General features: G+C 39.4%; 1 protein-coding gene across 1 annotated transcript in view; it reads left to right on the plus strand.

The window, feature by feature from the left end:
* The window catches only part of SGTB (small glutamine-rich tetratricopeptide repeat (TPR)-containing, beta), a 61,608-nt gene that overhangs the window by 32,963 nt on the left and 16,297 nt on the right, over positions 1-12,348 (plus strand). Inside the window, exon 6 of the mRNA XM_011961298.1 lies at positions 7,857-7,961. Coding sequence (XP_011816688.1) covers positions 7,857-7,961 — 105 coding nt within the window. The remainder of the gene's footprint in view (positions 1-7,856; positions 7,962-12,348) is intronic.

Genomic DNA, 12,348 nt, shown 5'->3' on the forward strand with positions numbered 1-12,348 from the left:
TTCTCTCCCTCCCTCCCTCTTTCCTTCCTTCCTTCCTTCCTTCCTCCACCCTTCCCTCCCCTCCCCTGCCTTCCCCTCCTCTTTCTCTCCTTCCTTCCTTCCTTTCATTCTCTCTCTCTTTCTTTCTCTCTTTCTGTCTTATCTTTCTCCTTCCTTCCTTCCTTTCTTCCTTCTCTCTCTCTCTTTCCCTTCTTTCCTTCCTTCCTTCCTTCCTTCCTCCCTCCCTCCCTCCCTCCCTCCTTCCCTCCTTCCTTTCGTGTCCCATCCCATCCTTCTTTCACTCTCTCACCCAGCCTGTAGTACAATGGCATGATCTCAGCTCACTGCAACCTCTGCCTCCCAGGTTCAAGCAAGTCTTGTGCGTCAGTCTCTGAGTAGCAGGGACCACAGGACACCCAGCTAATTTTTATATTTTTAGGGTTGACAGGATTTCACTATGTTGGCCAGGCTTTCTCAAACTCCTGGCCTCAAGTGATTCACCCACCTCAGCCTCCCAAAGTATTGGGATTACAGGCATGAGCCACTGTACCTGGCCTCTCTTTGTCTTTCTTTTGGGGTATATGGAGGGGTGTGTATATGCCTATATACAAATATATAAAATTTTCTTTCTCATCCCAAATACTTCAACTATATCTCCCAAGAACAGGGATATACTTCATATAATTATCATACCATTTACATGTAAGAAAATTAGTATTAATTCTGAAATCTTTCCATTTGTCCCCAAAATATCTTTTATAGCTATGTTTTTTATCCAGAATCCAACCAAGTTTCTTGCATTGTATTTTATTATGCCATTTTAGTCTCTTTAATCTAAAAAGTATCCCTGACTTTTTTGATTGATTGCTTTTCATGACATAGACATTTTTGAAGAGTTCAGGCCAATTGTCTTATAGAATGAGCCATATTCTGGATTTATGTAGTGCTTCCTCATGATTAAATTTAGGTTAAATTTTGTTATGAAGCCTACAAAAATAATTATGTGTACCCCTTATTGCATTATGTTAGGAGGCACATATTTTCAGACTGTCCCATTACTGGTGACTCTAAGTTTGATATCTTAAGGTGATGACCATCAGATCTATTATTCCTTTTGTAATTTATAAGTAATCTGTAGGGTTTGGTGATATGAATAAAAAATTATTCCCTAACAAACTTTTATTAAATGTTTTATCATCTATTCATGATCTTTCTTCTTATCATTAATACCATATCATTAATACGTTGATAGTTGCAAAATGGTGATTTTTCTAATTTTATCATTTCCTTTACATATATTTCCTCACATATTTCTATAAAGAAGAGCTTTCCTCTCTTCCTTTTTCAGCTTTCTCCCTCTTCCTCACTGCAACTTTTTTGAGTGTCATTTGAATATTCATTTGGACTCATTAATTTTTTAAAAAGTCACTATTCAATATGTTATAATGAGTTATTTTTGGTTCTTAAATTATCCCGCATTTGGCTAATGAGAGCACCTTTAAACTGGTCGGTGTATCCTTTTATGTAACTTCATTTTTAAAAAACACTTTCTTAGCCAGGCACAGTGGCTCATTGCCTGTAATCCCAGCACTTTGGGAGGCCGAGGCCAGCGGATCACTTGAGGTCAGGAGTTTGAGACCAGCCTGATCAACATGGTGAAACAACCATCTCTACTAAAAATACAAAAAATAGCTGGGCATGCCACTGCACTCCAGCCTGGGAGACAGAGCAAGACTATCTCAAAAACAAACAAACAAACAAACAAAAACCAAAAACCAAAAAACCAACCACTTTCTTGCTTTCTGAGATAATAAGACATTCCAGATTTCCCTTGTACTTTCCCTGTTGTAGCCCTGAACTCAACTGTTTCTCCAAGGAAGCTCTGACCTTTTCAGTGGAGGATGGTATTTAGAAACCAAGATGGAGTTGCAGGACATGATCATTGCTACTAAGGTCTTATTGCTTCTAGGTCTTTTCAGTGGACGGAGCTAGGAAACTGATTTTTTGAAAAGCTATCAGTTTATACAGATGCCTTCAATTCACATTCTAGCATCACAGAATTCTCCCTCATCTTCCTCCATTTTATATTTGTATTTTCCTTCTCCCAGGGTGAAAACCCTTCTTCCACCACCACCAGTAGCTTTACTCATTTTCTGTATCTTTCAGTATCCTTCAGTTGGTCTTATAAGCTAATATTACACCACTAGCAGGCCTGCTATGTAAACTTCAGGATTTCTTTGCAGTTTTTCTTTTGTCTTTGAATGCATCTCAGTAATCATATATACTCAGAATACTGTGCTGAGAAATGATTTGAATTGTTTTTGATATACAGTTAGGATCAATTGTTTCTGTTTTATTCAGTTTGAAGGTTTGCTTTTTCATCTTTTTGAAGTCTTACTCCCATTTCTATCCCATCTACCCCATTCTCACCCATCCCCAATAGGATGATAGGGAGACTTCTAATGTAGGTTTAACTTCTGAACCTTGTAAGTTTTTTACATAAAATTAAATTTGAAAGGGTGATTAGTAAAAATAATGCCTCTCTGTATCTTTAATGATCTGATTTGCTTTGTGTTTAATATTTAATATTAAATTAATATTGATATTTAATTGTTCTACATCAGCTTTCTTTTTTGTTGTTTCAGTTCTCCTGTTTGTCTTTTTCTGTTCTTTTAACTTCAACCTGTGTATGATTATGTTTTAAGTGATATATTTTGTATCCAAGTTGAGAATCTGAGTTTTGTCTGATAAATTTGAATTGTTTTCTGCTACCTTTTTTTTGCGGGGTGGGAAGGACAGACTCTTGCTTTGTCACTCAGGCTAAAGTACAATGGCATGAACATGGCTCACTGCAGCCTCAACCTCCTGGGCTCAAGTGATCCTCCTGTCTCAGTCTCCCGAGTAGCTGAGACTACAGGTGTACACTACTACAACTGGCCAATTTTTAAATCTTTCGTAGACACAGGGTCTGACTGTGTTGTCCAAGGTGGTCTCAAACTCCTGGACTCAGGTGATCTCTTGTCCTTGGCCTCCCACAGTGTTGGGATGACAGGCGTGAACCGCTGCACCCGGCTCTTTTTAAGCATCCTCTTTCTTGGCTGCTTCTTTCCTCCCCTACTTCCCTCCCTTCTATTGTTTTGATTTTTTTTCTTTCTTTCTAATTATTTGAAAGTTACACATCCTATAGCTCTTCTTCTAATGGTTATTCTTGTCCTGCTGTTACTTTGTAGTGAGTATTAAGTCGGAGAAACCCATACACTTTTTCACATGAACTACCAAAACTGGTTTGTTGAACCCTATACTTTCATGTCTTAATTTTTTTAAACTGATGCAAAGGACTATGTGTTTATTTTTAAATAAATATTAACATTTTTATAATTAGTCTGAGAAGTAAGGGCCTCAGTCGTGCTGTATGAAGAAAGATTGACAGAAAACTAGACATAGAAAATGAGAACTAAAACCACATTTTCTCTGTAGTCTGCCAGATTTCTCCTCACCCTCCATGCCCCCACTAGAATCTAAGTGCTATTGAGGACAGGAATATTATTTTGCTTATTGCTGTATCCATTATTCTTAGAAAAGTATGCATTCTCTGGCCCTCAATAGATATATTAGTTGAATGAATTAAGTAGAAATATTTGGAGAAGAACAAATGGAGTGGTGTAGCTTTACTCCTTCACTGTATCTTTCAGTATCCTTCAGTTGGTATTATAAACCAATATAATTGGTTTATATCCTTCAGTTGGTATTATAAACCAGGTATATTGGTTTATAATTATGAGGGCAGGAGACATTATGGAAACTTTGAGTTGAAAGGTTTGCATATCAAACAATAATTATACTTGTGTCGTATTGTTCCCGGTCATTTTAGAAGAGTTTTTTTGGTAGATGTGATATAGCAAGTGTTAACAGATCAGATAAATGGTCCTTGATTGCTCTGAGATTCTGTGCAAAGTAGATGGAATAGTTGTCATCCTTAATTTACAGCCAGATTTAGGTACGCACATAAGTGTTTTTACTTTAGATTTGCTAGATAATCTTAATATATGGTAATATGTGTACCTGTAGAATGACTAGTATTTTGGGAAGGCATGAATATGCATTTATTAAAGATAAATTTTAACTAAACAAAGAAATACAATTAAAAGGCCAGGCATGGTGGCTCACGCCTGTAATCCCAGCACTTTGGGAGGCCAAGGCAGGCAGATCACAAGGTCAGGAGATCGAAACCATCCTGGCTAACATGTTGAAACCCTGCCTCTACTAAAAATACAAAAAACTAGCTGGGCATGGTGGTGGGTGCCTGTAATCCTAGCTACTCAGGAGGCTGAGGCAGGAGAATGGTATGAACCCGGGAGGCAGAGCTTGCAGTGAGCCGAGATTTCGCCACTGCACTCCAGCCTGGGCAACGGAGCAAGACTCTGCCTCAAAAAAAAAAAAAAAAAAGAAAAGAAATACAGTTAAAAATACTTAACATTAAATCCTGAATGTAGCCATATATTAACCACTTAAAATACAGTCCACATGGTATGATTGTTCTCTTTAAAAACTTTTGCTATGTAACATTACAGATGCTCAGAGTATGCTAAGTCCTATGTATTATGTAGAGAGGAGTCATTTTCTGATTATATTTTAAAAATTGCTAATCAGATATCTAAAGGCAAGTATTGCCTTTCACTTTCTTGAAGGTGTTTAGCAAGTGTTTAGGAACAGATTTGTTGTTTTTTCAAAACCACGTAGTTCTTTTTCTGAATTCCTTTTTCAAAACTTTCGCTCTCCATCCTCCCATGAGCCCTTTTACCCTTCTTGCATGTTTCTGTGCATATGTGCAGACACATACACTGATTAGAAAGTGCAACTCTTGACAGAAAAGAGATGAGATTGAGGCATTTGCTGTTCTACAAAACCACCGTTTGCAGATGTCCAGGATCAGATATCAGTGATAGATCAGACACTAGGCTTGTGTATTTGCAGATAGTATTGCCTTGCCTATGGAGTTAGATATAAGACTTGGACTTAGTATATATCTCATGCTCTGTTTCTGGACAAGTTTTTCTTCTGGTGGCTCTGCTTATTATATATAATAAAATTATTTTAAAAATCTGCCTCAAAGCTTAGTCCATTAACTCCTTTTCTCTCAATAAATGTTAATTCTTAGATGAAATTTGGTTTAGCCATTTTGTAATCCCAGATTCAACTTCCTGGCCTGGCACGGTGGCTCACACCTGTAATCGCAGCACTTGGGGAGGCCGAGGTGGGCGGATCATTTGAGGTCAGGAGTTCAAGATCAGCCTGGCCAACAGGGCGAAATCCTGTCTCTACTAAAAATACAAAAATTAGCAGGGCATGATGGCACACACCTGTAATCTCAGCTACCTGGGGGTTTGAGGTAGGAGAATTGCTTGAACCTGGGAGACAGAGGTTGCAGTGAGCTGAGATTGCGCCACTGCCCTCCAGCCTGGACGGCAAAGCAAGACTCTATCTCAAAGAAACAAACACAACAACAATAACAAAAAACCTCCTGAGTTGGTAGGATTCTATTGTCATTCAGTTAATTGCTTGCATGACTTCACTCTCTGAAATGTTCTCCTTCAAGCAACCAGGCAGAATAGACGAGAACATTTGAGGCCTCTGAGGGACCTTCCTGGCTCTTTGGACTAAAATCACGTGTGGACAAGAGCTTTCTATAGTGGTAGAAAAAGGAACTTGCTCTGAGGCAATGTCTCATTCCTATTGTTACTGTGACACAAAGTTTTTGTCTTGAAAGTACTGTGGCTTAGAAGGCCAAATTGGGCATAAATAGGAGTTTTCTTGAAATCTCCTTTTTGGGAGTATGTATTTATGTGTCACCCATTGAAGTATATAAACTTTGCAAGGTTGGTCTCTTCACATTTTCTCTGAGTTAAGCTACTCTAAAAGAAAGATCTGTACTAGTCTGGAAGGTTGTGCTCCTTACACAGTGTAACTTTAATGAATGTTTATTGACCTGGAATCCTCACATTAGATGGGAAAAAGTCAGTGATCCAGACTCACTTGTTGTTAATCTGCTTTGTGGAAGCCAGGCCATGTTGGGAATTTCTCAGCATCTTCCTGTTAGTCAGAACTAAACTCCTATTTCTTCTCCTTTTCTTCCCACTAAATGTGCTTAATTAGAACTAAACTCCTATTTCTTCTCCTTTTCTTCCCACTAAACGTGCTTAAGTTTTAGTGAAATTTTAGTAGGTTTATATTCCCAGGTTCAACTTCCAGAATTGGCAGTATTTTTTTTTAGCTTCTTCTATCCAGGATTGGTTTTACATAACACATTCTGTTCGTGGATTCCTAGCAAATAATTGATTTATTACTATGTACAGCTAGTATTTGTAGAGTATAATAATAAGCTGGATGTGATATAAAAGTAGTATTAGATAACCCTAATCTATAGTTTGATTGACAGGAGGAGATTAGAGCATACTTGAGGAATATTGAGGATCAGCAAGGACCCTCATTGATACTTGGAGATAGGTGGTGTTCTAATCAGCTTTATTGTTTTCATGTGTGCTTATTCGATTCCAGCTAGGTCCTTGAAAGATGTGACCTTTGACTAATTTCAAGGAAGAGATATGGTTTACTGGATGGTTAAGCAAAAAGATTGTTTTTAAGGACAATTAAAACAACTAACATGGGGCCGGGTGCGGTGACTAATGCCTGTAATCCCAGCTCTTAGGGAGGCAGAGGTGGGAGGATAGCTTGAGCCCAGGAGTTTGAGACCTGCCTGGGCAGGATAACAAGACCCTGTTCTCCACAAAAAGGAAAAAAACAAAACAAAACAAAAAAAAATATGGGTAAAGAGAGAAGAATAGAGGTAGCAAAAACAAGAGTAGAGCTTCTGAGATTGCAATGGGAGAGGAACATGAGGTCAGAGACCTTGGGTTAGCGTGAGACTTTTGTCTGTAGACTGAAGAACATGAAGGAGCCTAAGTTCATTTCTGGACTTGCAAGCAAAATTTTCAGAAAGTGCTTCTTTACCTTAATTAATAGAAAGGGTACCAGGTCTTGGAGTTACAGTGGTAGAGGTAGAGGTGCTGTGCAGCATAGCATTCTCCTTTGTAGTTGTGAGAAATCGAAGAAGTGGTCACCACACCTTGGCCCTCCTTGGTCCAAGAAACTTCTATTTCTTGGTTGCTGGCACCCCACTTTGACTTCTGAGCATCCATCTTAGAGCTTCTCTTCTCCTTTCCTGTTTCTCCTCTGAGCTGTTTCTTCCTATTTGGAAATGGTATTGAGGAGAGGTCACAATTGTAGGGATTTTGATCTAGGCAAGTGTTCTTTTTCCAAAGTTGGCTCTTCAACCTTTTGGTGAGGGACAAGATCATGAGAACTTCTAGGAGACTGAAAGAAATAAAATCTAGTTGGCCTTAGAAATGAATGAATGAGAGAAAGTGCCAGGGGACTGGGATATCACTTTTACTTGTACTTTAACTGTACCGTTAAAGTCATAATAGCCCAACCCTCTGTGTAGCCATTCACAGCAATCACTCACTCTTTGTGCCTCCATAGCAGCCCAGATGTCCTAGCTTTTTCACTTTTCTGTTTGCACAAACTAGAAAGGGTATAAATAGGTAGACCAGTTGTATGACTTGCATATTTGTCCTTTCTATAGCAAAGCAAACAGTGAAAGGCAGCCTGCATACTTTTTTCTGCACAGAAGTTTCTGAGCTTTTGTTTTGTTTTGTTTTCATTTTATTACATAATTATCTTAGACAGTTTGACTTAGAAATTTAGTGGGAATGATCTACAAATTGGAACAAGAAAAAGGTAGTGTTATTAGTACTTGAAAAATCTAAATTAGTGCCTTGAAAACTGCCTTTAATAAAATTCTCTTTTCTTTCTCTTAGGGCTGCTGCTCAGAGCAAATTAGGTCACTATACAGATGCGATAAAGGATTGTGAAAAAGCAATAGCAATTGATTCAAAGTACAGTAAGGCCTATGGGAGAATGGGGTAAGTTCTGGGAGAATGTTCCAAGTAGTACCATGTAGCATCAGGTATGCTGTCCTTAATGGCTTGGTTTTGAATTTCCTGCTTAATATTGTACCCTCTGAACTAATAAGAAGATAAATAAAACATAAGGGAGGAAATGACTACAATTTCTGTGACTTGGAAGTGAGATGATTGATGACTGATTTGATTGTTGGAGAAAATTATATAATCGTACTTAGTCGACTAATTTCATGTCCATGACCACAAATCTCAGATGAGGACTCAATATTGCAGACGATTCTATTCTATTTCCTTCTATAGTCACCTTTCCACTCTCTGATGTGACTCTTTCATACCTCTTCCTCTCCCTTCAAATTTCCACTACTCCCTCTATGATGACCCTCAACTGACACAATTGCCTTACACTTAATTGAGAAGAAAATGATTTGAAGAAAAACTCATTTTCCTCCTTGCAAATCCATCAGTCTACCTACATTTGTATCTACACAGAATGCCTTTGTTTCTTGTTAAAATGGAAGCATTCTGACTGAGCGTGGTGACTCACGCCTGTAATCCCAGCACTTTGGAAGGCCAAGGCGGGCAGATCACCTGAGGTCGGGAGTTCAAGACCAGCCTGGCCAACATGGCGAAACCCCGTCTCTACTAAAAATGCAAAAATTAGCCAGGCATGGTGGTGAGCACCTGCAGTCCCAGCTACTTGGGAGGCTGAGGCAGGAGAATCGCTTGAACCTGGGAGGCAGAGGTTGCAGTGAGCTGAGATAGAGCCACTGCATTCCAGTCTGGGTGACAGATTGAGACTCTGTCTCAAAAAAAAAAAAGGCGCATTCTTACTTAAGACCATTGCCTCCACTCTTGCTTTAAGATCTCATCCCCTTGTACCTTCTCCACAACTTTGCAACTATTACAACTCTCTTCATTTTCTATAATATTAGTTCTTCCATCTGTAATAGATGATAATGCATGGCATGTGATAAGTTCGTAAAAAATCATTCACTGAGCCAGGTGCGGTGGCTCACACCTGTAATCCCAGCACTTTGGGAGGCCACGGTGGGAGAAATGCTTGAGCCCCATCTCTATAAAATACAAACATTATCCAGGAGTGGTGGTGTATACCTGTAGTCCCAGCTACTTGGGAGGCTGGGGTGGGAGGATTGCTTGAGTCTGGGAAGTCTGGGCTGCAGTGAGCTGTGATCATGTCACTGCATTCCAGCCTGGGTGACAGAGTGAGACCCTGTCTCAAAAAAAAAAAAAAAATCATTAGTTGGACCCATCTCTTTGCCCAGTGTTCCCCTCCAGCCACCATCCCACTTCTCAGTTCCTCGTTCTATGACCCTGATGGTTATCTGTACTTGCTGTTTTATCTTTGTCATCTCTTATTCCCTCTTCAGCTCACTCCAGTAGGGCTTCTGTTCTATGTCACTATGGTGGTTAATTTTATTTGTCAACTTCATTGGGCAAAGATGTCCAGATAGCTGGTAAAACATTATTTCTGGGTGTGTCTGTGAGTGTGTTTCCAGAAGAGATTAGCATTTTTTTCTTTTTTTTTTGAAATGGAGTTTCACTCTGTCACCCAGGCTGGAGTGCAGTGGTGCAGTCCTGGCTCACTGCAACCTCCACCTCCCGGATTCAAGCGGTTCTCCTGCCTTCCGAGTAGCTGGGACTACAGGTGTGAGCCACCATGCCCAGCCAATTTTTGTATGAGATTAGCATTTGAATCAGTAGACTGAGTAAAGAAGATCACCTACACCAATGTGGGTAAGCATCAACCATTCCTTTGAGGCCCCAAATAGAACAAAAAAATAGAGGAAGGGCAAATTTGCTGTCTCTGCTTGAGCTGGAGCATCCATCTTCTCCTGCTCTTGGACCTCAGCATTCCTCATTCTCAAGCCGTTGGACTTGGACCCAACTTACACCATCAGTTGTCCTGGTTCTGAAATCTTTGGATTTGGACTGGAATTACATCATTAATTTTACTGGGTCTGCAGCTTGCAGACAGCAGATGGTAGGACTTCTCAACCTCCATAATTGTGTGAGCCAGTCCATCACAAGAAATCTCTTCATATTTCTACGTGTGTATATATATATATATATATACACACACATATACTATTGGTTCCCTTTCTCTTGAGAACCCTGAGTAATACAATCAGTCTACTGAGATAACTCTATTCAAGGTTACCAGTTGTCTTTATTTTGCCTAGGCCAGTGTTCAGCTCTTGTATCCTCACCATACACCGTCTTTTACTATTTGGTGCAGTTAACTTATTCATTTATTTTTTTATAAGCCAACTTATTCATTTATTTATTGATTCATTTATTTAGAGATGGAGTTTCGCTCTTGTTGTCCAGGGTGGAGTGCAGTGGAGCAATCTTGGCTCACTGCAACCTCCTCCTCTTGGGTTCAAGTGATTCTTCTGCCTCAGCCTCCTGAATATCTGGGATTATAGGCACCCACCACCACAGCTGGCTAGTTTTTGAATTTTTAGTAGAGATGGGGTTTCACCATGTTGGCCAGGATGGTCACGAACTCCTGATCTCAGGTGATCCACCCATCTCTGCCTCCCAAAGTGCTGGGATTACAGGCGTGAGCCACCATGCCCGGCCGCTATTAACTTATTGTCAAAATACATTACTCTCTAGGATCCTGATGCCAGGATCAGGAAACTTGCCCTGTTTCCCCTTCCACATTACTGGATGCTCTTTTCCAGTCTCCCTTGCTTGTTCTTCCTCTCTACCATCTCTAAACAATGCTGTATTTTAGGGTTGCATCCTCTGCTGCTGCTGTTTCTCTGTCTATTCTCTCTGCTCAGCTTATCCTGCTCCATGCTTTTAAAACTCATATACAGTTGATACTCATTATTTGCAGATTCTGTATTTATGAATTTGCCTACTTGCTAATTATTTGAATCTCCAAATCAATATTTACACTGCTTCTGTGGTCATTCATGGCATGCACAATTAGTGAAAATGTGTCTTCTGATATTCCCGATCTCAGCCGAGGGTGAATAAGGTGCTGCTCTACCTTTTTGTTTCAGCTCTCATGCTGAAATAGTCTATTTAGTGCTATGTTTTTTTTTTTTTATTTTTGTGCCTTTTATTTGTGATTTAGCTGTTTACAGTGGCCCCCAAGTATAAGCTGAAGTGTTATCTAGTGTTCCTAAGTCCAAGAGGATTGTAATGTGCCTTATGGAGAAAATACATTTATGGGACAAGCTTCATTCAGGCATGAGTTAGTGCCATTGGCTATGAGTTCAATGCTAATGAATAAAAAATATATATTAAATAAAGTTTCTTTAATCAGAAACACACATAAAAACAAGATTATATATTGATCAGTTGATGAAAATATGACTATTTACATATTTGCAGGAACCTAACTCTGTATTTTCCCTAGGAACAATTGTTCAGTATTTGCTAATTCATTGTTTGTGGTGACTTTATGGAACAGGACTACTGTGAATAAGAATCAACTATATATATTATTGAATCTAAGTTATATTGTTTGAACTCCATACTCATATATTCAACTACTTTTCAACTCTCTGATTGGATGCTTAATAGGTATTTTAAACTTAACATGTCCCAGACAGAACTCATGTTCCCTTCTAAAATCTTTCCAATCGCAATACATTGTACAATTATTCATCTCTTCCATGCACAGGTCAAAAGCCTGAGTCATCCTTCATTGTCATTACACCTGACATAAGTACTGATACTCTATCAGCAAGTCCTGTCAATTCTAGTTTCCATATATATCTTGAATCCAAGTGTTGATCGCTATCTTGCATATAGCCCTAGTCCAAACTACATCTCTTACCTAAGCTACTGCAATAGCTTCCTAACTGATCTCTCTGCCTCCTTTCTACCCTTCTGCCCATGTAGATCCTCTACATAGAAGCCAGAGTGAGCTTTCAAAAGCACAAATTATATCACGTGACTCCATTGCAACCAGAATAAAGTTCAAACTCCAAGCAATGGACCTGTATCATCTGGCACCCAACTGTTCTCTGACATCATCTCTCCGTGCTTTGTTTTCTGTGTTCCCTCCTCATCAGCCCTTGTCCTGTACCTTAAGAATACCAAGCTTGAATCTTTCTGAGGACCTTTCTGTTTACTGCTGTTTCCACTATAATGCTCCTCCCATATTTTCATGACTACTTTCTTTACATCCCTCAGATCTTTCCAATGTGGCTACTTGTTGAGCAGCTCTCCTATTCATTCTCTTCAATATTGCCCTTTTTATTTGCATGCTTGTTGCCTGGTTGCCTGTCTTCCCCAGGTAGAATGAAATTTTCTTAAAGTCAGGAAACTTTATCTTTTTTTTTTTTTGAGATGGAGTTTCGCTCTTGTTTTCCAGGCTGGGGTGCAATGGCGCAATCTTGGCTCA

Source organism: Colobus angolensis, unplaced genomic scaffold (assembly GCF_000951035.1).
Source record: "Colobus angolensis palliatus isolate OR3802 unplaced genomic scaffold, Cang.pa_1.0 Scaffold546, whole genome shotgun sequence".
NCBI classification, from domain to species: Eukaryota; Metazoa; Chordata; class Mammalia; order Primates; family Cercopithecidae; genus Colobus; species Colobus angolensis.